Source organism: Psilocybe cubensis, chromosome 3 (genome assembly GCF_017499595.1).
Source record: "Psilocybe cubensis strain MGC-MH-2018 chromosome 3, whole genome shotgun sequence".
NCBI classification, from domain to species: domain Eukaryota; kingdom Fungi; phylum Basidiomycota; class Agaricomycetes; order Agaricales; family Agrocybaceae; genus Psilocybe; species Psilocybe cubensis.
The window spans coordinates 3,243,711-3,264,154 of NC_063001.1; the positions used below are offsets into that span (position 1 = coordinate 3,243,711).

Below are 20,444 nucleotides of genomic sequence, written 5' to 3' on the forward strand. Positions count from 1 at the left end.
GCTGAATGGGACAGTAGAATTAGGGTAGAAAGCAAAGGTTTGATGTTACAGCATTACCAGGCCGGGTACTCACTCTGCGAGTTCACACTCCTTGAAATTGTCAGTTAGGAGTGGATGCACCAAGACATCAAAATAAGGCTAGCTTAATTGGATTGCACTGAAATCAAATAATATTGTATTTATTGTCATCCAGTAAGTCTAAGAGTGATTATTGGTGAGTAAATTGTCTATTAACAAGGAGAACGGGGAGTATGAGGAGCATTGATTGAGCGATAAAAAGAGTGTGAGAGTGTGACTGATGTGACAACAGGGGCTGTCCGCATCTTTACTGATGCAATTGCACCAGATGTTATGGAGAGCGATTTGCAACGGTTTTCGTCAGAATTTTTGACTCCGCTTTCATTCTCCGCCGGAGCTCTCCCGTTGTCTTCTCCCATATCACCTCGAGCATTTGTTAGCTGCCTTTGGGTCAGCGCTTCAAGCACTTGTTAGCTGCCTTTGGGTCGGCGCTTTGAGCATTTGTGAGCTGCCTTTGGGTCAGCGTTTCGAGCATTTGTGAGCTGCCTTCGGGTTGGCAATGCGAGCATACTCCAGATCTCCCAACATTCACTAGCTGCCTTTGGATCGGCGCATCGAGCACACGAACACACAAAGCTGCCTTTGGGTCGGCAATTCGAGCATACAAAGCTGCCTTTGGGTCGGCGAATCGAGCACACGAAGTCACCTTCGGGTCGGCGCATCAAGCACATGAAGCTACCTTTTGGGTTGGTGCATCAAACATACTAAACTGCCTACCGACTGACAAGTTATGGGGATTTTGTATGCATGTGGCCCTACCTGAGGTGGTCCCCGCACGGGGGAGCTGGCTTCATGATGACCAGTCAGGCTCATCAGGCCTGATACGCTCACACATGGGCTCACTCCTATGCTATGGCTTGTTCTTACTTTATTACATGTCGTTTCTGGGACACACAACCTGCCATCTATAGCGCGCAGCCTGCTTTGATGCCTGCTGCACACCACGACCGACACGCTATCCCCTACCCTCCAACTGTCTGAAGCGGAACTTGGGCGGAGCGCCTTGTGGGTGAGACAGTAAAGCTGAGACAACAAATCAGCACCGCCACCCATGTCAAACCTTGTCTGTGCGCCCGCGGGACACTCATTAGAGAGTTTCTGGGAAGGTGGCTGAGAGTGCAATAGGCCCTGTGACGCCCGAGAGTTCCTATGACTCTGACGCTACCATGACCTTGTCCAACGAAGACCCTTTGCAACCCGGAGAACTTAATTCAGCTGGCGCTCTTGCTCCCCATCCTCTGCCGCCTGCAGACGGGAGCGGCCGCTCAGATTCTTCTTCATGTGGACCGTCGCCAGGGCAAGATTCCGCGCTTGTACAGGCTTTGCAGGATGTGTAAGCGGAAGATGGAAGATGAGGTACACACCTTGCTACTATGCACAAATGTTTCGGACCAACTACAAACAAAACGCGCGGCTTTCTTGGACACAATGAAAAAACAGTATTTAAACTGGCAGTGGCGTGACATTGCATGTGGAAGCGGACTGGACATTTTGAAACGCCTCTGCACAGTGCAATTGGGAGCAGACTGTGGAGGCAACGGCCGGGTTGACATACCATGTTCTCAAGGAATTTGTGCAGGTGGAGATAGATAGACACCCCCTCAGGGATGATACAATTGGAAAATCACAAATTAGACAGCCTAACAGACACGGAGAAATGTAACTTATAACCCACTGTATAGCTAACCACAATATAACAAATATTGCTTGGTCCCCGGGAGCCTCCTGCTAAAGGAAGGCAAGGAAGGCATAGAGTTACGTCAAACCACAAAAACCTGTAAAACCTCAGGCTCTAAGTTACCCGGACCAGGGAGATCTTCACTCAGCGAAAGCGCTGGGTCGATTATTCGTATCTGTGAGGGAGCGGTGAGTCCCCCCGGAGTCTTCAAGTTTCAGGGCCTTGGAGGCGGCCGGGGGACGGCAGGCATCCTTTTTAGGGTCCGAAAAACTGCTTTCCTACCTACCCGAACATCTGGAGCCGAGATTACCAAAAGCTATGCATTATGACAATTATGCAATACGAAGATAGTCACGCATTGTGACTGAGGTGTGACCCCAGCCAAATGTGTGACATGAATGGTAATCCACGACTCTCATTCGCTTTGTAGACAATGTATTGGGATAGGAATTTGCTTGTGTGTTGATCTTGTGGCTCTTTGCTAGCTTTCTTGAAAGTGTAGATTGATTAAAAGTAGTGGATCCTCTTTCCTATTTTTAAAATGAGCAAGTATCTTACCTTGGAATAGTAATGGGTGCTTTTTGCCAAAATCAAAGACAAGCAGCCAGTCAGCAACTGTCAAATTTAACCGTGATTTTGCTGCAGCTAAGCTGGATGAAGTTTTTGGTACATCTTTGGTACAATTTTTGTTTTGCATTTGCCGGTTATATGGAGCTGGCTTCTCACGTGACTTGAGTATTTTTTCTGTATTTTTTTGCATTGGGAAGAAATAGTGAACCATAATGTGGGAAAACGGGTGAAATTGTTCTCTGAAGGGCTCAACATTGTGTAGATAGTGCGTTAATGCACCCAATAAATTTTATGATTAGCTTGATGTCGGCCTTTACTACCAAAATGTGCAGAAAATCTCTGTTTATACCCATTGTCATAATGCATATTTGCATCTCAAGCCCATGCATTATGCAATATGCAATATGGATGCCAATTCCCTGCTTCCCTACGTGATGCAAGCCCAAAAGTCATGCATTATGAGAAATATGCATTATGACGTTATGCATTATGAAAAAGTCAACTGTAACTCTAACAGAGACCTTGACCTTCAAGTTCTTCAATGTCCAAGTTTTCCTATCCTTCTTACTTTTGTCCATCTCGACTAATCTTCTTGTTACTACAGATATAACATGCTGACCAGTACCCCTTTTTCGGTGGTAGAAAAAGTGGCCACAGAAATCTGGTCCGAGTGCTTTAGTTACGTAGAGACCAACGAACATCGAAGTATGCTTCAAACATGCACATTTTTTCGCGACATGTGCCTCCCCCTGGTCTTTAAACATTCAAAACTTTTGATATCGACCGATCCGAGACATCCCAGGTGGTATAGCAGACAACTTGAACGCTTAGAAAGATCGACTGCCCTTTCAGAAAGTGCGCATGCAAATCTGGTTCGCATATTGACTCTCAGCTACGATCACAAAATCACTCGCAGGGCAACAGATGAGGATAGTGCGGCTATGAAAATCCTTTACCCTCGCTTTATCGACACCTGTCTCAAGATACTCCCCAGTTTTCCCAACCTGCGTGTCGTGCACATCTCTGGAAACAAGAATGTGGATAAAGAGATAATGGTTGCCTTATCTGCTTTACCCAACCTCGATGAACTAGACATATCGCCAGCCGAATTCGGCGTGCATAAACTACCGAAAGGGGTGCGTGTACAGGTTCGGAAGCTTGAAATATACAGTACCCATGACTACAATCCGAACAAAGCCGCTACCACTCTCGATGTCTTCTGCGGCCAACGTCTCGAGGAGTTGATAGTATTTTCTAACGCGTATACGCCTAAAATAACGAAATCGTTGATGGCTCAGAACAACTGTACTCTTCTCAAATCCATCCATCTAAGGCTGCGTCAGCACCAGTTTGCAGCGCTTGTCCCTTTTTTTATATCTGCCTCGAGTCTTGAATCTATCCACCTTGGTTTTGCTGTACGCCACGATGAACCTTGGATCGAAATTCCCCGTCCCCCTCCACTACCAACATCCGCTTTGAAGCGTTTGACATCCTTCTCTGGGAACGACGTACCTATTATGACGATCGTTCCAAGGCGACCAGTTAAAAGACTTGCAATTTCGAAATTGCCTCCTGCGACAATTTTACCGCCTTCTATGCTACCTAGAGAATCAAAAATTGTACTTGCTGATCTTTTGCGTACAGACCCAAGTCTCCGACTGACACATCTGGAGTTCAATGATGACTACGGCGATGACGTTATGGAGGTTGATATTCTCGAATCCGTCGTCCTTCATGCTCCCTATATCTCCTCTCTGTCTTTGAGCATTGGCGTCAATGGCGGGCCAAGAATACTTGGTGATCCTTTTGACGAAACCCTTGAAGTGACAGTCGACGACGTTGACCTCATTGGTTATACGGATAGGGAAATGATAAGCCATCACGAATACCAATACCTGGCACAGTTCAAACGACACGAGGATTTTATGGTGCGTAACAAGTACCCACATTACGATAACCAAAAGCTCAATATTGTCGCAGAGAGCAATGCATTGGATAGCTGTACATAAATTCCCATTGCCAGTCCATTTGGAAGTGCTGAACCTACGTTGCTGGAAATTTTCCAATAATGACTGTCGGTTTTCTGAGCAGACGAAACCAACACAGGAATATACCTTCTCTATTGCAAGGTCTATCTTTGCCACCATTTCTCGGAGCTATCCATCGTTGAGGGAAGTCAATCTGACAAGCCGCAGGACCCCAGTGTTGCATTGGTATAAGAACAGGACAGGTACATGGGTTTTGGATGCCTTTAAAGTTCGTCCCACTCGGTTCAGGTAACCATATATATAACGGCATGAACTTAACAGTGCGGTTGCGGTGTTATATACCGGTAACTACAAGGCTCTCTGGGTAGTTGACGTCAAACTGTAAAATAATAGAAACTGTCTTCTGGGGAGGAATGGATACAATCCAATTGATTTTTCCATCTTTGCCAATTGAGTTTGGGTCCTTGTCCGGTTCATCAGCGCTATCCCACTGTGCCAAAACGTTATCAGCAACCTTTACGCTCTTTGCCACGAAAGTATCAGCATTCTTCAGTGATAAGGTGTTTGTGCTGCTGGTCGAAGGAAGAATGAGATTGGGATTAAGTAGTTTGACCTCGATTCTCTCGTCTTCGGAGACTGGTACATGATCGATTACCCTGAGATTTTGAACGGGAATAGTCCTAGAATTGAATATACTGATCCTCTGCGTGAATAATTGGTTGGAGCTTTTGGAATAGAAGCCAGTTTTCCCCGATTTCTTCTCGCGGGAATGATATGTGACTCGAATAGACGAATCCAATCTGAAAGGTCGGCCGTTTAGAGAGAAAGTCAGATACATAGCTGTATTTCTTACCCAAGCAAACATTCAAACTCTTCCTGAGGACTTGCTGAAGGAATACGAGTGGTAGCAATGAAGCTACCATCAACGTAGATATTTGCATTTCCTGGTACGAATGTATATTTGGAATTATTATTTATTTTAGCCTAGGAACAACACCAGTAAGGACTTTTGACCAGAAGATACGAAAGCAACGCACCTTTAGATAAACCCTTGCATCCTTAGCTGGGATTGTATACCATGTCAATACTGCCTCCAAGTCCAGCTGAGCAACAGGAACATTGTGTCTCGTCCCATCACTTGGAATACTGACAAGGCCGGCAATCTGGAATGTAGCAGCGAGGCTTCCTTTATTGGAAGTTGGGATCATAACAGGTTGTGCTATAATTACAGGCGGAGGAGACGACATTCGCCTCCTGGAACGGGAGCGGGAGCGGGAGCGGGAACGTCCTGAAGGCGCATAGATAACAGTTGGTTGAGCAGACATGGCGGCGGCCATTGGTACCCCTGCCATAGGGACAAGAGGCCGAGATGGTTGAACCTGGTAAGGTTTGACATACCAGGGATGGAGTACGGGAGGTGTCACTCCAAAAGAGGGTGTCATGGTCTCCAGCTTGAGAGGAACATTTTCCCAAGACTTGAAGCAATTCAGCATCATAAAAAGAATAGCATGCACACGTTCACTTACCTCCCCTGTACTTTGAATAATGCTCGCTTTGTACAAAATCGTTGCCACCTTTTCCTTGGATAAGGTATTGACTCGAATATCATAACTCGCAGTCCAATCAACTTGATTAACGGCTTTGAATGACAATGGACTTGTTGAGTGTCCGTATATGTTAACGAAAAGAAAAATTCAGAGCGCCGTACCGTATACGAGGCGTATGGTGATAATTTCTTCAACTTGACCATGAACATCGATGGATACCTTCCAAGATTGGTTAGGTGCAGAAGTTGCGTGGTTGGAAAGCTGCTCTTCTTTGATTTTGGCCATAACATCTGCCAAGTCCTTCTCGAGATCCAGGATCTGTTCGTCGACCTTCCGACTCAGAGTCATATAGCCATCAAGTGTTGCCTCCAAGCGAGGAATGTTGAAATCATTGGCGCTAATCGTATTCAGATAGTTATTTAGAGTAGCACGGGATTTCTCGGCACTTTCTAGGGCCTTTTCTATGACTCTGCGCTGTTTTCTTAGTTCGCTTTCAGCTGGTGTCATCGTGTTTCCCCCGAAGGGAGAACTTGTAGTTTTTTCGACGATAACATCATGGATAGACGCGTTTCCTAGACCTTCTACCCTGTAGAACAAACAACATTGTCGGGAAAATTGGGAAGGCCGCGCAGTAATGGTATGGCATACCTGAGAGAATCTTCTTGAAATGCTTGAGGGAGACCACTTATGACGACCTTATTTCGCCCTGCTTTTACGGAAATTTCGAAAAGGCGGGTGATCTCAGCGCGACCGGAGTACAAGTTGATATTGGTGATCTTGCTATGTTGAGTAGCGACCAGTTCCACAGCATTGGTTTCGCAAACGTTCTCCATGGTCATGGCGGAAAGTATAGTGAATTCCGATTCAATGCATGATGACTTTTATATGTATCGCATACTCCCAGGGAGTAACATTCTATCAGCGCACAGACGAATTGTTGGTGTACGCTGGGTATGTGGCAAAAAACTTTTTTGTCATCCCAAGTCCATCACACCAAGCACAAATCATATATGGGTGGCCAGAGGAGATATTGAAGGCCGTAGGAGACATCCGGGTATGCGCGCATCTCCAATATTACAAGAGAGTAAGTGAGTGTAGTTGTGTTATGTTGGCGCTATGGTCAAGCAAGGAGTCAACTTATCAAGGGGGTGCATTTGCAGTTGAATATCAGTCGCGTGATCTAGCTGGCGGTCCTAGAAAATTCAAAACTCTGACCTTCGACTACTCTTTCAACGGGGAAATGAAGATAGTTCTTGCTTTTTTCGTCTTTCAGCCTCCATCAAGAAGCGCTCAAATAATAATTTGAGAAGCAGCTCAACAAATTGGCGTGTATTCTCTGATACTTTCATTTGTCAAGGGTAAAAAATTTTGGTTATTCGATGGGGTCGAACGTATGGTCTTGATTCGATGCCATTGGAGAGAATGACTGCGCGAGACCAATTGACGATACAGCCATTCTAGTTGGCGTGAATGTCGTTTTGAACATGTCTTGTTGAACCCCGTGGGTCACAACCGCCTAAATGTTGGAATTTATTTTTATGACTTCGTCGAGTTGGTCAGTCGAGGTCTAATTTAAAAAAACACAGATTTCAGTGATGGATGTGCCGATACGTTAACGTTTTACCGTTTACTTCATGCGGTCCGTATTGGATTAGTATTTTGTTAAAAGCAGAATCGAATTTACTATTGCTACAATGAGTATGGTAGGTACAGTGGTGATGAGAGAGTCTTTTTTGGAATGCGAGAGCGTAATTAGTGAATACAGGGATAATGGGATAGATGTCCATGTCCGACTGCACGAAGCAGGGATTAAGAGGGTGGATTGCTAGATTGTAGAGAATGCTTAAAGTGACGAAAAGAGCGAGTGCAAGAATGAGCGTTGGGTCCGAGAAAGGAACTGCGTGATAGGAAGATTTCCATGTTCATAGTTGGCGTTCGTGTTGAAGTATATTATCTTCTTCTGAATGCAATGAGCGTGACTCCAGCTCCAGGCGGAGGAGTCACTGTTTAGAGGGCGGTACGACTTGACTTGAAAGTCGGGGGCGAGCTGATGACTTCGGACTCCGCAGTGCTTTCACGACGGGGTGTAGGTGGCATATTTGGGCGCTCAGGCACGTAGAAGCTCGAGGACCCAGACACAGTCGATGCACTACGGGAGAGTGAAGCCTGAGACGGAAGGGAAGGGGTCACATAGCGAGGGAGAGATTCCTCAGGCTTTTGCAGGATAAATCCACGCAGTCCGGCAGCCTTCTCACCCTGGCGTCCGAAGCCGTAACCGACCTTCTCGGCGCTCTTGTAGGATGCTGCATCCGTGGTGGTTTCCTGGTGGACCATCACAACGTTTGGCTGGGGCTGTCCTTGAGGGTACGGGAAAGTGGTGTAGACGTTGGTTGGTGCCTTCTCATTTTGTGAAAATGAACGAGAGACGACGTATGGAGAGGCGCTGACAAACACGGGACGGTTGTCTACAGAAGTAGGAAGAACTCCTTTGGATTCTGCCCGCCAGGATGTGATGGATCGTTTCGACTTGGCTTTCTCGCGGAAGATGAGTCCAAGGAGCATGTTGATGCAGGCGATGGCAAACAAGAAGAAGGCGGATACAAGGGTGAAGTCATCAACGTGGTGGGAGAGTATTTGCGTGGAAATCCTATGAATGAGGGTAAGATATCATATAATGGAAACGAAACAGGAATGCATACAAGGCTTGGAAAATGCCTAGAGGTCCTAACCCAAAGTTTGTACCGAGAACAGGGAAGTATTTGTCGAAGAATTTCATTGGCCATGTACATTCAGAAACTAGGAATAATGATATAAAAAGATTGTTTTGAGTTGAAAAATGCAACTTACGGAACAAGATAATAGTCTGGAAAAGAATCAAAAGACTGGCAACGACGGCCCAGAAAACTCCAGCAGGCTGATTTGGGACTGTGCTTCCTCTACAATAAATAGAAGGTTAGTGACGTAAAATTTGCATGTATAGAAACGTACTCGATATAATCGCAGTTAAGCATAGTTGAGTTGTCTGAACCCTTATTTGCCTCGAAGGCGTTGACAGCTTTGATATTGGTGACCATAACCACGATGGTGCTTGCGAACACCAAAATGAGGGAAATCAAGCTAAGCACTCGGACGGCGTTCAAGCCCATAAAAAGCACTGATTCCATTAGAATTTTTTTCCAGCAAAGTTGCAAGAGGGGACTTACTGGCACGAGGAGGAAGCATTGTAACTCTAGGTATATAGTTGAATTTGGAGATGGGATAGTTGTTGTTGGATGTTGTGGTCCGAACCTCGGCGGTTTAGTTGGTGTAGGGTGCTCGTTAGAAGTCTAGCTATCTGTGTAGTCGTAAGTAGTGGAAAGGAAAGAGGTGGCCCAGCACCGACGTCAAGTCGTGAATCTAGGAAGAGAGCGTTGGGAAAGAGGGATAATAAATAACACCAAGAAAATAATACCCAGTTTATAAGAAGGCCCGTCGCAGTACGGCATGAGGCTGTATCCATTCTTATTGAGTTTGTGCGTTGATACGAGGCCAAATACTTGGACAATGTCCAGCCAGAGGAACAGAGAGTTTGAAGAACAATGCGTAGCCGAATTCTCATTGTTGTTTGTTGTCACGTGACACGCATTTGAACAATAGGCGCTCTCGGCGACGTTCTAATTTTGGATCGCCAGGCCTTGTTCTCTACCTGCGCGTCCCCAGGGTATCCTAGCAGCCGACAACGCTCGTAACAGATTTTGACGTGTATGAATAATAAGAACGAAGAATCCGGACACACCTCGCCGACATTGTTTTTTAAGTTTGGCAAGGTTTGGTCCAAATTGGGTCCGACTCGTCTCGAGTTGAGTACTCTACTAGTAATCGAGAATTCAGTACTAATCCGTCTGTAACGTAAAGGAGAACTTACCGCAGTGTTATAAACATTTTCATAAAGTTATGATGCTTTCCGATGTACAACGAACGGGATACGGGAATATATAACATCAGGCTCACAGTGTGTACTAATAGCCGGGTTCAGGGCCAATGTCTGTCAACGCTCAGAAATATTGGAGCAACTGTAAATTAGTATGCCAAAGGAGACGCGCTGAAGCAGATTCATCATTAATACCTAGAAATATCCACTAACAGTACCTTTAAATATCAATGGGGCTGGGGATTGGTGATTCGGAGACTCTCAGGGAGATTCGCTGGCCAGTAACTGATACTTAGAGGACACTCATTAGATTATTATTCCGGTCAAGCTAGTGAGTCGACTCTCAATCTCTTTGAGTAATTGACGAAACGTTAGAGGATGAATGATACATCATCAGGGATTCTGGGAAAATACGACAGCAAATACATTACCTGTAGCGTATTGCCATAATTATTTGGGCGTTATGATGCCATATCTGGTGAAAATCTCACTGATTTCAAATTATCAGTGATGATCATACAGACAGTGTGTTATAATGTGATGAAATGCTGACCGCCACATTATCATTGGAATATCATGATGATATTGTCATTATATCCACCACATCATTCAGCTGCCAGAATTATAACAATCTGGTCATGTCTTGTCATCTATACTGCATAACTGTAAAGTAGGAATCATTATTATGTTTAAACGGCCGCTTAGAGGTAATAATGGTAACAAATTCGTGGAAATAGTATTTGAACTCCGCGCTTTGGGTTGTCTAATAATAGATCAAGTACACAGGCATGGATTTTGTTCAACCAATCGCCGAGTGCGTATATGCACGGAGGAGATTTCACCTTGATATGCGGCCGGTGCCTGTGAGTCTTCAAATACTATGTTTCAGCGACGTCCTTGAAGACTGGGCATTCCCCGTTCAGCGCCAATCATACATCATACTCGCGGCGTTGAGTCCGGTAACACCGTCCCGCTCCACTAATCGCTTTTTCCTGTGACATTGGATGACGATTTTTCAAGCTAACCATGCAATCTTTGTCAGTTTTCTTAGTCACCGAATTCTCACCAACGCTAAAGTGTGGGGCAGCGAATCTCAATAGACACGAAGAGATATTTAAGAACCAACGGGCCACCACTTCATTCTCATTTCCAGACACTTGAAATCATATTGAGGAACATTGATCAGCAAAATGGCGACCGCTGCTAATCCTACGCAAGATTCCACTTCTATAATTCCTTTCAAGATACAAGTTTCGGATGATCAAATCGAACACCTGAACAAGAAGCTTGCCTTGGTCAGGCTTCCCGATGAGCTCGAGAACGCGGGCCGCGACTATGGCGTGCCCCTTGGAGACATTCAACGACTTGTCGCGCGCTGGAAGTCCGGATATGACTGGAGAACGCACGAAAAACAGTTGAATGACGAACTGCCCCAGTTCCAGGGGAGCATCGACGTGGAAGGCTTCGGATCCCTCAAAGTCCATTTCGTGCATAAGAAGAGCGAAGTTGAGAACGCTATCCCCCTCTTGTTTGTTCACGGCTGTACGTGTGCCGTGTCGCTGGACAAACGAGATTCTGTTCTTATTACCCACTGAATCAGGGCCAGGGAGCTTCGTTGAAGTACGCAAGATCCTGCCTTTGTTAACCCAGGAAATTGCTGGGCAGCCTAGCTTCCACGTTGTGGCCTTTAGCCTTCCTGGATATGGCTTCTCGGAAGCGCCCAAAAAGAAAGGGTTCAAGATAAATCAGTTTGCAGAGGTGCGTATTTATATACCTCCGTATCCGTCTTGTCCTATATCAATGTGATGTAATTATCTATCATCAGGTGGGGCACAAGCTCATGTTGTCATTGGGATACAAAGAATATGGTAAATATATCAGAATCAAGGCAACAGAGCACCACTTTCTAACGTGGGATCTTCGTAGTTGCCCAAGGAGGCGATTGGGGTTCAAGGGTGTGTTACTGTTGATTTCCACGTAAATTTCTATTTGACCACACTCTCTTAGATTTGCCAAAGAATTGCTAGCCTCTATGGTGGCACACATTGCAAAGCATGGCATACGAACTTTCCTTTACCCTTGGACACTTCGCTGTCAGTACTACTGATCTATGCAAAATAGATATCCACGCTCATTTTAAGATAATTTGCAGCATACGCAACCCCCCCACCTTGTTTTCGCATCCATGGCTTTATCTGTCTGGTCGAATTTCTTCTTATACCCCGGCTGAGAAGGCTGGACTGGAGAGAACAGCTTGGTTTATTAAAGAAGGGCACGGCTATGCTCAAGAACATTCCACGCAACCACAGACTCTTGGGTACAGCCTCGCTGACTCCCCCGTAGGCCTCTTAGCTTGGATCTACGAAAAGCTGGTTAACTGGACCGATAACTATCCATGGGATGACGATGAAGGTAAGCGTTAGATTCACCACTTTTACCTTTCGATTGTATTTATTGAAGCACTTTCAATCTGCCGCGGCGAGCAGTTTTAACATGGATATCGATTTATTGGTTCTCGTCAGCTGGTCCTGCGGCTTCGCTGAGAATTTACTACGAATTCCATCATGAAACTGATACAGACCGTCCCAAACCACCTACGATACCTGCTGGTGCTTCGTTCTTTCCCAAAGAACTACACAACTTACCCCGAAAGTGCGTTTATCAGTCTCGACCATTTCACAGCAAATTTGACATAACTTCACAGATGGACTAGGACACCGTACAGAAAGTTTGAAGCTGAGCATGATTCAGGCGGTCATTTCGCTGCCCATGAAAAACCGAACGAGCTAGTGCAGGACTTACGAAGAATGTTCGGAAAGGGTGGTATTGCCGAGGGCATTGTCAAGGGAAAGACCGGCTACAAGGCCCTAAGTAGACTATGAAATCCCAGTTCCAACTTTAGGCTACTTTTATGTCCCAAAGTAATATTTGATGAAGAAAATGATTATATTATGAGTAGTTTCTAGCAATGTTTCATTCGTGAAGTGCTACGTGGTTTTCGCCTCATCAACCGCCTCGGTTGCCTGTGCCTCAGGCTCGGTTTTGGAAGCTGCGCTTCCACTGGGTCTAAAATCAATTTTCTTTTTTGTACTTCCTTGCTTCAAAAGTCCCTGCAATGAATCTAAAGTGCTTTGCGACGCCTGCATGTTGGGTGTGGAGGTGGAGGGTAGCTGTGCGGGGAGTTTGCCCAACCTTGTCTTGGATAAGTATTGCTGGGTAAGGGATGTCCTAATGACGCGGTTTGTTGGTGGCAGCTGGGCACTGTATTCCAAAGTACCGGGGAAGAATGGGTTCGTTCGATACATTTGTGACATTGAGCCGTCAACGGCGACAACGGTGCGCAGGCGCGTGCGCGCGAGTGGCTTGTTCGTCGCACCCTCTCCCACGACGATAGGAGTCTCCTCGACCTGGATAGACACGGGCCGCAAGAGTCTCTCACTCTTTCGTGTATCGGGGATAAATTTGCCTGGACGGTCGGGGTCTCGTATACGCGGCGCCTGGATGCCCTGGACAGGTTCGGTGACAAAAGGACTATAGAGTGGTCGGGTGTCAGTGCCAGACTTTGCTTTGGGAAGTCTGACGGTTAGAGGACCGAGAGTAGCTAGGAAGTCGCCTTCCAGGTCTTTTTGGCTCTGGGCGGAAGTATCCTGGAGGACGAGTCCGGGTTGTGGTTTACAGGTGAAGAGCGACTCAAGCTCTGTAGGCATGGCATATACGAGCCCTCCAAGCTTATGGGGCTGTTTGCGAATGCGACCAGGCTTGTTCGCCAAAGCAGCAGCAGCCTCTACGCTCTTCGTTTTTAGCGTGGTTTTGTAGGTCTGATCTTCGTTGTAGCGTCCAAGGAACGCCATGTGAAGATACTTCGTGGTCGCTTCATGTCCGAGTTTGAGAACTAGCTCCGCATCCGAGAGGGTATTAGGGTCGACGGTGCTCATTCGGTTTTCCTTTGGCACTTCCACTGCCTTTCCGTCCTGGGCGTCTTTCTCTGCTTTTTTCTTCGCCGCTACCTCCTGCGCGTGATCCTTCTCCAGTTGCTGTCTGAGATATTTGATAAATTTGGGTCTGAGCTTGCGGAGATGCTCCAGATATCGCTTGAATTCAACAGGCGTCATGGCGTTGATGTTGGGTTGAAGGAGGCTCTCGTCGTCGCGACGTGGCTGTTTACGTTGTACGGTGGCTTTGGCACCATAGTTCCCTTTCCCAGCTCGACCCAGAGACTCTAAGTTTACAGCAGTGGATTTTTCGGTTGAGGGAAGGATCCCACTCCAATCTGCTTGGTCTACAGGAGGAGACGGAGGAGCCTCATCTTTGTAACGTTCGTCGCGGAATCTATGGAACTTGGGTGACTCTCCAGGACAGAAATCAGAGTCAAAACCAGTGGCCTTTATTGTAGCTGCCTGACCGAGGCCAATGAACCAAGAGGTCTGCGGGACAAGACCAGGCGTCGTGTTCAGCTCCTCCACGGACTTGATAACTTTGACCTGGTGGTCTGCTCGGTCCCACTCGATATACTGGGCATGTTCTTCAAAGTTTCGGAGAACGATGGCACCGCGCTTGCTACGGTTGGCTATGGGACGCTTGAGACCCCAATTTCCGCGATGGGTGTATGAGGGAGGTGCAGAGTAGGTTTGTCGGATAGCGGGGTCGAAGGATGCGAAGCGAGAGCGCCTGAGCAGCTCACCAAAGGGTGAAGACGGGGGAATAACCTTTGGTACGCATTTCGAGGCAGTTATAGCCGACATTGGGGCGGTCTAGCCGTCGTCGTACGCGTCGGCGACGAGGACAACGGGCACTGGTCTTTGATATTATTTACTGCACCGACCCAAACTTTTCCAGCGCAGCGCGGGGTTTGAACATTTTAGCCGGCATGTTCCGGGGTCGCGTTTGGGTATAAAACACGGCCTGATCGCGTTTTTTTCCCCTTTTCTTTACAACCACGGCGTCCAAATTACTATCTATCCTCCGCTTCGAGCAGACAGGACGTACTTGTACGTTCAGTTGAAGGAAAGATGGTCCAGACAAACGTCGGAGAGTAACTCGTTCTCGCGAGAGTATTCTCAAAAACAATCTTTGCTGATTGCTCCTCCCTCTGGTTGAGGGGCCAGGACGCAGGATCACCTGGAGCTTTGCTACAAACTCTGTTTTCCCTTTGTTATATCGCTATTCCTTTGTTCTAGGTACCCATGCAAATACAACTTCTCTACTTGCTACCATCGATTCTTGAGCTGATTGCACACAAAGCCGAAGGATACCGGATGTGGTGATCTCAAATAGTTGTGGTGAGTCTACCTTCAAATTAAATCATTTACCAGCCTCTTCTTCGCCCATGCACACCGGATGTCAATGACGAAAAAACTAGTAAAGGAACACACCCCGTTCGCGTCCTTTTGGACTACATCTTCGCGGAGTAGAACAATCGGGTGACGGATCCTGCATTCCCTTCTTTATTGACACGGGAGCGGGCATCGAGTCTCTGGCCTCGGCTCCCTTCACGCGGGCCAGAGGAATGCACGGGGCAGATGGAGGGTGTGGATGGAGAAGTAAAGGCGAGGCCGAGACATTCCGAGTGATTGCTGACTTTTGTGATTTTATTTATTTGCATTTAACTATACATTAACCCTCAGTCCAAAGTTGCTAACTTTACCCTTCATAGAACGAATGAATTAGATGGTTTGTATGCATCAGTGCTCTTGATTGCATGGGTTGGCCCATTGATTAGAAAGATGTGGAGGTATAATTGCATAGTCAAAGGTACATTGAATTGTAGTAATACTGTATTTGAGAGTCACATTTCTATGCGATCACTGACCAAGATGCACGAATGGAACCCAGTATCGAAATGCGGCCCCCTTACTCCTCAGTTTCTGCACCGCGAAGTCGAAAGCTTGAATAGATTTGTTGACATCAGGATAGTCCATAGGTAGTCCATCGGAACCTTTGAACAATTCCTCGTAAAAAGCATCTGCGAAAATAGGGCCGTCCCTATCCTGGATATTCCTGTGGATGCGCTACCAGATCAGCAAGGTAACATAAAAACTAACCGATGAACATACCACATTGTCGCAATAACGCTGCGGAATCCGGAAAATAACAAGCTTGCACCCAAACTCATCGCTTCGTCCGGAAGATTTTCGTCTCCCATAGCCGTCTCGCAAGCACAGAGGAATGCAAGAGATCCGTTCAACTTTTGCTGCTGCATGATTTTCGAGATCGTCAGCAGTCCGTCGTCCACGAGCAGCCCACTCTGCAGTGGTTTGTTTCTATCTTGGGTACCATGACAGGCAAAATGAACAATAGACGCAGTGGATAGATGGGATAGTATGGTTTTTACATTAGAAGGCGAGTCTTTCGAAGCGCCCAGTTGGACCAAGTGGTCATTCGGAACCCGTGCTTTGATTTTATCAAGTTCTTCAGAGGCACACGACAGCCGTTTGGTATCAACCACTGCTAGCATGTGGAATGATTCTTGGTTAGATATATGATTGCTGGTGAGAAGTCTTTCGATTGTGGGTGTATAGGTCGATATGACGTAGTCCGAGATGCTCTCCGAACCCTCTTTGGAATCATAATTTCCTGCAGCGTGGATGGGAAGGAAAGTGAATAAATCAGTCGGACACCATCGTATTGTGGGTCTCTCAGCCGAGGCCTGAAAACATGCATCAGTAATGACGACAATCCCTTCAATAAAATAAAAATTACCGTGATACCAAGCACCCCGAGGACAGGCTTCACCAATTCATTCCATAGAACTCTGAGGATATATTTGAATATATCGTCCGAGCGTAATGCGCCAGCACGTCTGGTTGCTCTTTCTTCAGCAACATCAGGTTGCGCTACAATGTTTTCGTGAAAAAATGATAAATCTCCTTGGATATGTTCGATTGACGAACGCAGCAGAGTCTCTTGAGTGGATGCTGCATGCAAAAGTTCCTTCATTTTGAGTAACTCTATCACAGGTAAAGCTGGTAGTTGTATTTGATGGACATCCGTGGCTGTCATAATCAAGCAATGACTTTGCTCGTAAGCTGGGATGAGAAAAACAACTGGCCCTCTACTTGTTGCCCCTCGAAGGACAGACAACCGAGGAGGCAGCAGAAAGTCTTCAAAGCCGTTAATACCCCGGACCTGGTCAATCAAGCTATGCCACTCCGCAGTCAATGCATCCAATTCACGTTCCTGCTTCTCCAGCATAATATGTCGCTTGTTGTCCGTAGGTACAGCGAACGTGTCCCGGTGAGACGCAACTTCGAGTTTGGATGAAATGTCGCGCAGCCTTTCTCCGAGATCAGGTGCCTCTTCAAGCAGTCGGTCGAGGGGCGTGCGGAGATGTAGGACCTGGGACCAAACAACTGCGCGTCCGGCCTCCAAGTATTCGATGGCCTTGCCATAATCGTGAAGCCGGATAGCGCACAGCGCAGCCTTGCGGGCCAGGCTATCACCTCCGGCACTCAAGGATTGCTGGCGTGATTCGATATCGAGGCTGAGAGAGGCCCTTTCCCGTGCGACTTGCAATAAAGTATCGTAGGCACCGAGTACTGTCGGATGGTGGTACTCATCTGCGGCAAATGCCCATGATTGGGCAACAAGAAGCCGCTGGGTAGGTGACAAAGACGGGATCTGGAGTGCTACAGAGAAAGCATCCATAGCCTGTTCTAATAGCTCATTTTTATTAAACTTGGAGTATGCTGTACAGTAGGCCTTTGCCAGATTGTGGTAAGACCCAAACAACTTTTGATGTTTTGCAGGAAGAAGCGAAATAGCCTCCCTGTACAGTGCAACGACCTCTTGAAAATCATCCTCATTTCCGTTACATTCAAAACGCTTCGAGACTGCTATTGCCAGGTTGACGAGCGAAGTATATCGATCTGAAAAAGGTGGGGGGCGCAGAGCCAGAGCATGCCGATGCAGTGCGATAGACTCCTCCAAATCAGCAACGTCATTACACTCCGTAAACTTTGTCGAAAGCAAGTTGCCAAGATTATTCAGGGTATTGGCGTGTCGTCGACCCTCCAGATTTAGGACGCGCCTCTGCAACGAGATTGCTTCGTCAAGGTCACCCCCATGCCCTCGCTGATGTCTCAAAGCGAGCATATTCGCAAGATTACCGAGTATACCGTGACGTTGAGGATTTCGCACCCTCTCCAAATATTCTACACATTGTTTCTGCCAGAATATAGCGTCGTCCAAATCGCCCGCCTTGCCGAGCAGCTCGAACCGACCAACGAGTGCCATCGCAAAGTGGTTGATCGCAGCGTACCGGTGCAGGTCGTTCGCATCGAACAGGTCTACGCACTGCCTGAACACCAAGATAGCCTCGTCCACATCAGACCGCTGGCTGGCGGCGTACCGCGCCCGAAACCAAAGCGCGTTTCCGAGTCCGCTGAGCAGAGTGGTGCGTTCGCGATCGTGGTCGCGGCCGGGTGCCGGGCCCAGCTCTCGGAGGGCTTCGCGCTGGAGATCGACGGCTTCGTCCAAAAGCGCATGTTTCCCTGTCAGCTGGCCTTGCATGGACAGGACATTCGCAAGGCCGAAAAGCGACCAGTGTCGCGAGGGGTGCGGGGCAGGCCTCGAGTCCAACGACTGTCGGAACAAGCAAACTGCTTCGTCCAGATCATCCGCCGCGCCTCCCTCCACAAACCGCTTCGCAAGTGCCGTTCCAAGGTTATACGCCAACTCCCCCCGATCGGAACGTTCAGAGAAAAACGCCGAGCTGGCATGCAACGCCTCTCTGAAAAGCTTGATCGCTTCTTCGAGGTCGCTCGCTTCGCCGCTCTCGTTGAACCTAGTCGTTAGAGCTTTCCCCAGCTCCTCCAGCGACTCGGGGCGATAAGGGTGCGGGAACGATCGCATCTCCAACGCCTCGCGGTGCAGCGAGATAGCACCATCAAGCTCCTGCCTGCTACCACTCGCTTCAAACTCGCGCATGCGCCTCTTTGCACGGTCAAACACCTCCGCGCATCGCATGACATACCGAAAATCGTCAGGCCGCGGCGTAGTGGCATCTGTGCCACCGCGCGCGCGCAAGGCACGCGTGAACCCCTCTTCGAGGCTGAACTCGTCGTCGGATGTGAGTTGCTCGAGCGCCAATGCCGGGATACGCGCTTCGAGCGCCTCAAGGTCTATATTGCGCGCCACACTCTGTGCGCCGTGCGCGTGGATGTGCGTAAACGCGTCTTTCAGATTCGAGACGGCATCCGATAGGCAGGACGCGTCGCCCGAGGCGCGGTACGCCATATACTGAGCATCGGAGAGTGCGCACAGCGCTGCGACGTAGCTCGGGCTCGGTACGTCCGCATTGAGAATTCGAAGTTGGGGTTGTAGGGTGTGTATTAAATCGTGCAGCGCGTCAGAGGGTATCGATTCGTCGAACTCCGCCAACATTCTCTGGGCGAAACGCCCCAGGTCAGTGTCCGTGTCCGTGTCCGTGTCCGTGTCCGGAGTATCACCCACGCCATCTTCACCCTCCGGCCCAGCTGGGCTACTCAACACATACAACAATCTCTCAACGCGAAGCCCCATCATCTCATCCCAATCCTCAACCCGCCCAGCGCACAGAAAGCGCACAGTCAGCGCAGCCGCAAGGTCGTCTAGCGCATCTTGCGCCAGCGGGCGCTGCTCGTGGATTTGGGGGAACAGGTGCACGGCGCTGTCGAGCTTTGTGAAGGGTAGGTGGGATTTGCAGGTTGATAGTAGGGCCACTGTGGATTCGATGCGGGCTTCTGCTGCTGCGGCTGCTTCGTTGTTTGGGGCTTCGGCTTCTGAGATGGGGAGGAGAGGTGACGCTGTAGTCTCTGTAATTTGACTGGGATGCTACATCATCCAAAGCATAAGCGCGCATAAAAGGATAGAAGCGTAGATTTTAGCAAAAAAACTCACTGGGCACCCTTTAAGAACGTTCGAATAATCCATGTTGAAAAAAGTCACTGTTTCGTTCAATCTACCTTTTCACAAGAGAAAGGAAGGACTCAAGTACACCCCTTCTTAGCCATCTCCTCGTACCCGTAGCATCCCCCGTACAGCTTGGGGTACAGCATCCAAATTTAAGCTAATAAAATCCCGTATACACGCCAATGACCTGGCAGTGTTATGGGTAAGAGGGCTAATGTATGCATGGCATACCAGCATAAGCACACATATACGGGGCGAATAAATGCTGGACAAGGTACCCAGGCTCCAGCTCCGTACAGCTTGGGTACAGCATTCTTTGAATTTTCTGAATCTGAACACATGTTCAGTTGGGCAGTGCGTGCTTGCGGTCCTAATACTCAGGCGTTTAACCCAGAAAATTAGGCGATCGGAGGTATAGTATAGAGAGATACAGAATATGAGTCCGATGGTCTTTCGCAAAACGTTCTTAAGTATAAGGCGCGCAGCACAGCCACTTGAAAATGAAATGCGACCATAGACAGGGGTCTCACTGATCTCGTGATCTCTTTTAAAGCGCGTCGCGTCGCGAGTTCGTGGAGGGGTCCCGCTCAACGTCGCCGCTCGATTCAAAATTGAATTCCGCACGCAAACGAACAAAAAAATACTATCCGCTCATTCGTAATAACACGCAATGGCCACATAGTACTGTACACTGGACTCGGACCATCGACATTATGATTAATTAATCTACTACTCATTACTCGAACCTCAATCGACCTCGATACATCATTTAACGATTTTTAGAT

At 47.7% G+C, this 20,444-nt stretch overlaps 5 protein-coding genes across 5 annotated transcripts; 2 read left to right on the forward strand and 3 right to left on the reverse strand.

The window, feature by feature from the left end:
• Window positions 1–3,063: 3,063 nt before the first annotated feature.
• On the forward strand, window positions 3,064–4,335 carry JR316_0003888 (uncharacterized protein; the record flags this gene model as incomplete). Its single annotated transcript, XM_047889658.1, has 1 exon — window positions 3,064–4,335. The coding sequence occupies one exon, from the start codon at window positions 3,064–3,066 to the stop codon at window positions 4,333–4,335; it is 1,272 nt and encodes a 423-aa protein (XP_047752032.1).
• Window positions 4,336–7,868: 3,533 nt separating this feature from the next.
• On the reverse strand, window positions 7,869–9,025 carry JR316_0003889 (uncharacterized protein; the record flags this gene model as incomplete). Its single annotated transcript, XM_047889659.1, has 4 exons — window positions 7,869–8,508; window positions 8,561–8,657; window positions 8,709–8,797; window positions 8,850–9,025. The coding sequence occupies 4 exons, from the start codon at window positions 9,023–9,025 to the stop codon at window positions 7,869–7,871; spliced, it is 1,002 nt and encodes a 333-aa protein (XP_047752033.1).
• Window positions 9,026–10,961: 1,936 nt separating this feature from the next.
• JR316_0003890 (Putative epoxide hydrolase) lies at window positions 10,962–12,653 on the forward strand (the record flags this gene model as incomplete). Its single annotated transcript, XM_047889660.1, has 8 exons — window positions 10,962–11,313; window positions 11,372–11,529; window positions 11,597–11,639; window positions 11,698–11,726; window positions 11,779–11,864; window positions 11,924–12,183; window positions 12,294–12,423; window positions 12,476–12,653. 8 exons carry the CDS (start codon window positions 10,962–10,964, stop codon window positions 12,651–12,653), a joined length of 1,236 nt encoding a protein of 411 aa, XP_047752034.1.
• A 105-nt stretch (window positions 12,654–12,758) lies between these two features.
• JR316_0003891 (uncharacterized protein) lies at window positions 12,759–14,513 on the reverse strand (the record flags this gene model as incomplete). The annotated part of the gene is made up of 1 exon (XM_047889661.1): window positions 12,759–14,513. The coding sequence occupies one exon, from the start codon at window positions 14,511–14,513 to the stop codon at window positions 12,759–12,761; it is 1,755 nt and encodes a 584-aa protein (XP_047752035.1).
• Window positions 14,514–15,572: 1,059 nt separating this feature from the next.
• On the reverse strand, window positions 15,573–19,680 carry JR316_0003892 (uncharacterized protein; the record flags this gene model as incomplete). The annotated part of the gene is made up of 4 exons (XM_047889662.1): window positions 15,573–15,768; window positions 15,825–16,417; window positions 16,471–19,581; window positions 19,648–19,680. The coding sequence occupies 4 exons, from the start codon at window positions 19,678–19,680 to the stop codon at window positions 15,573–15,575; spliced, it is 3,933 nt and encodes a 1,310-aa protein (XP_047752036.1).
• Window positions 19,681–20,444: the final 764 nt, after the last annotated feature.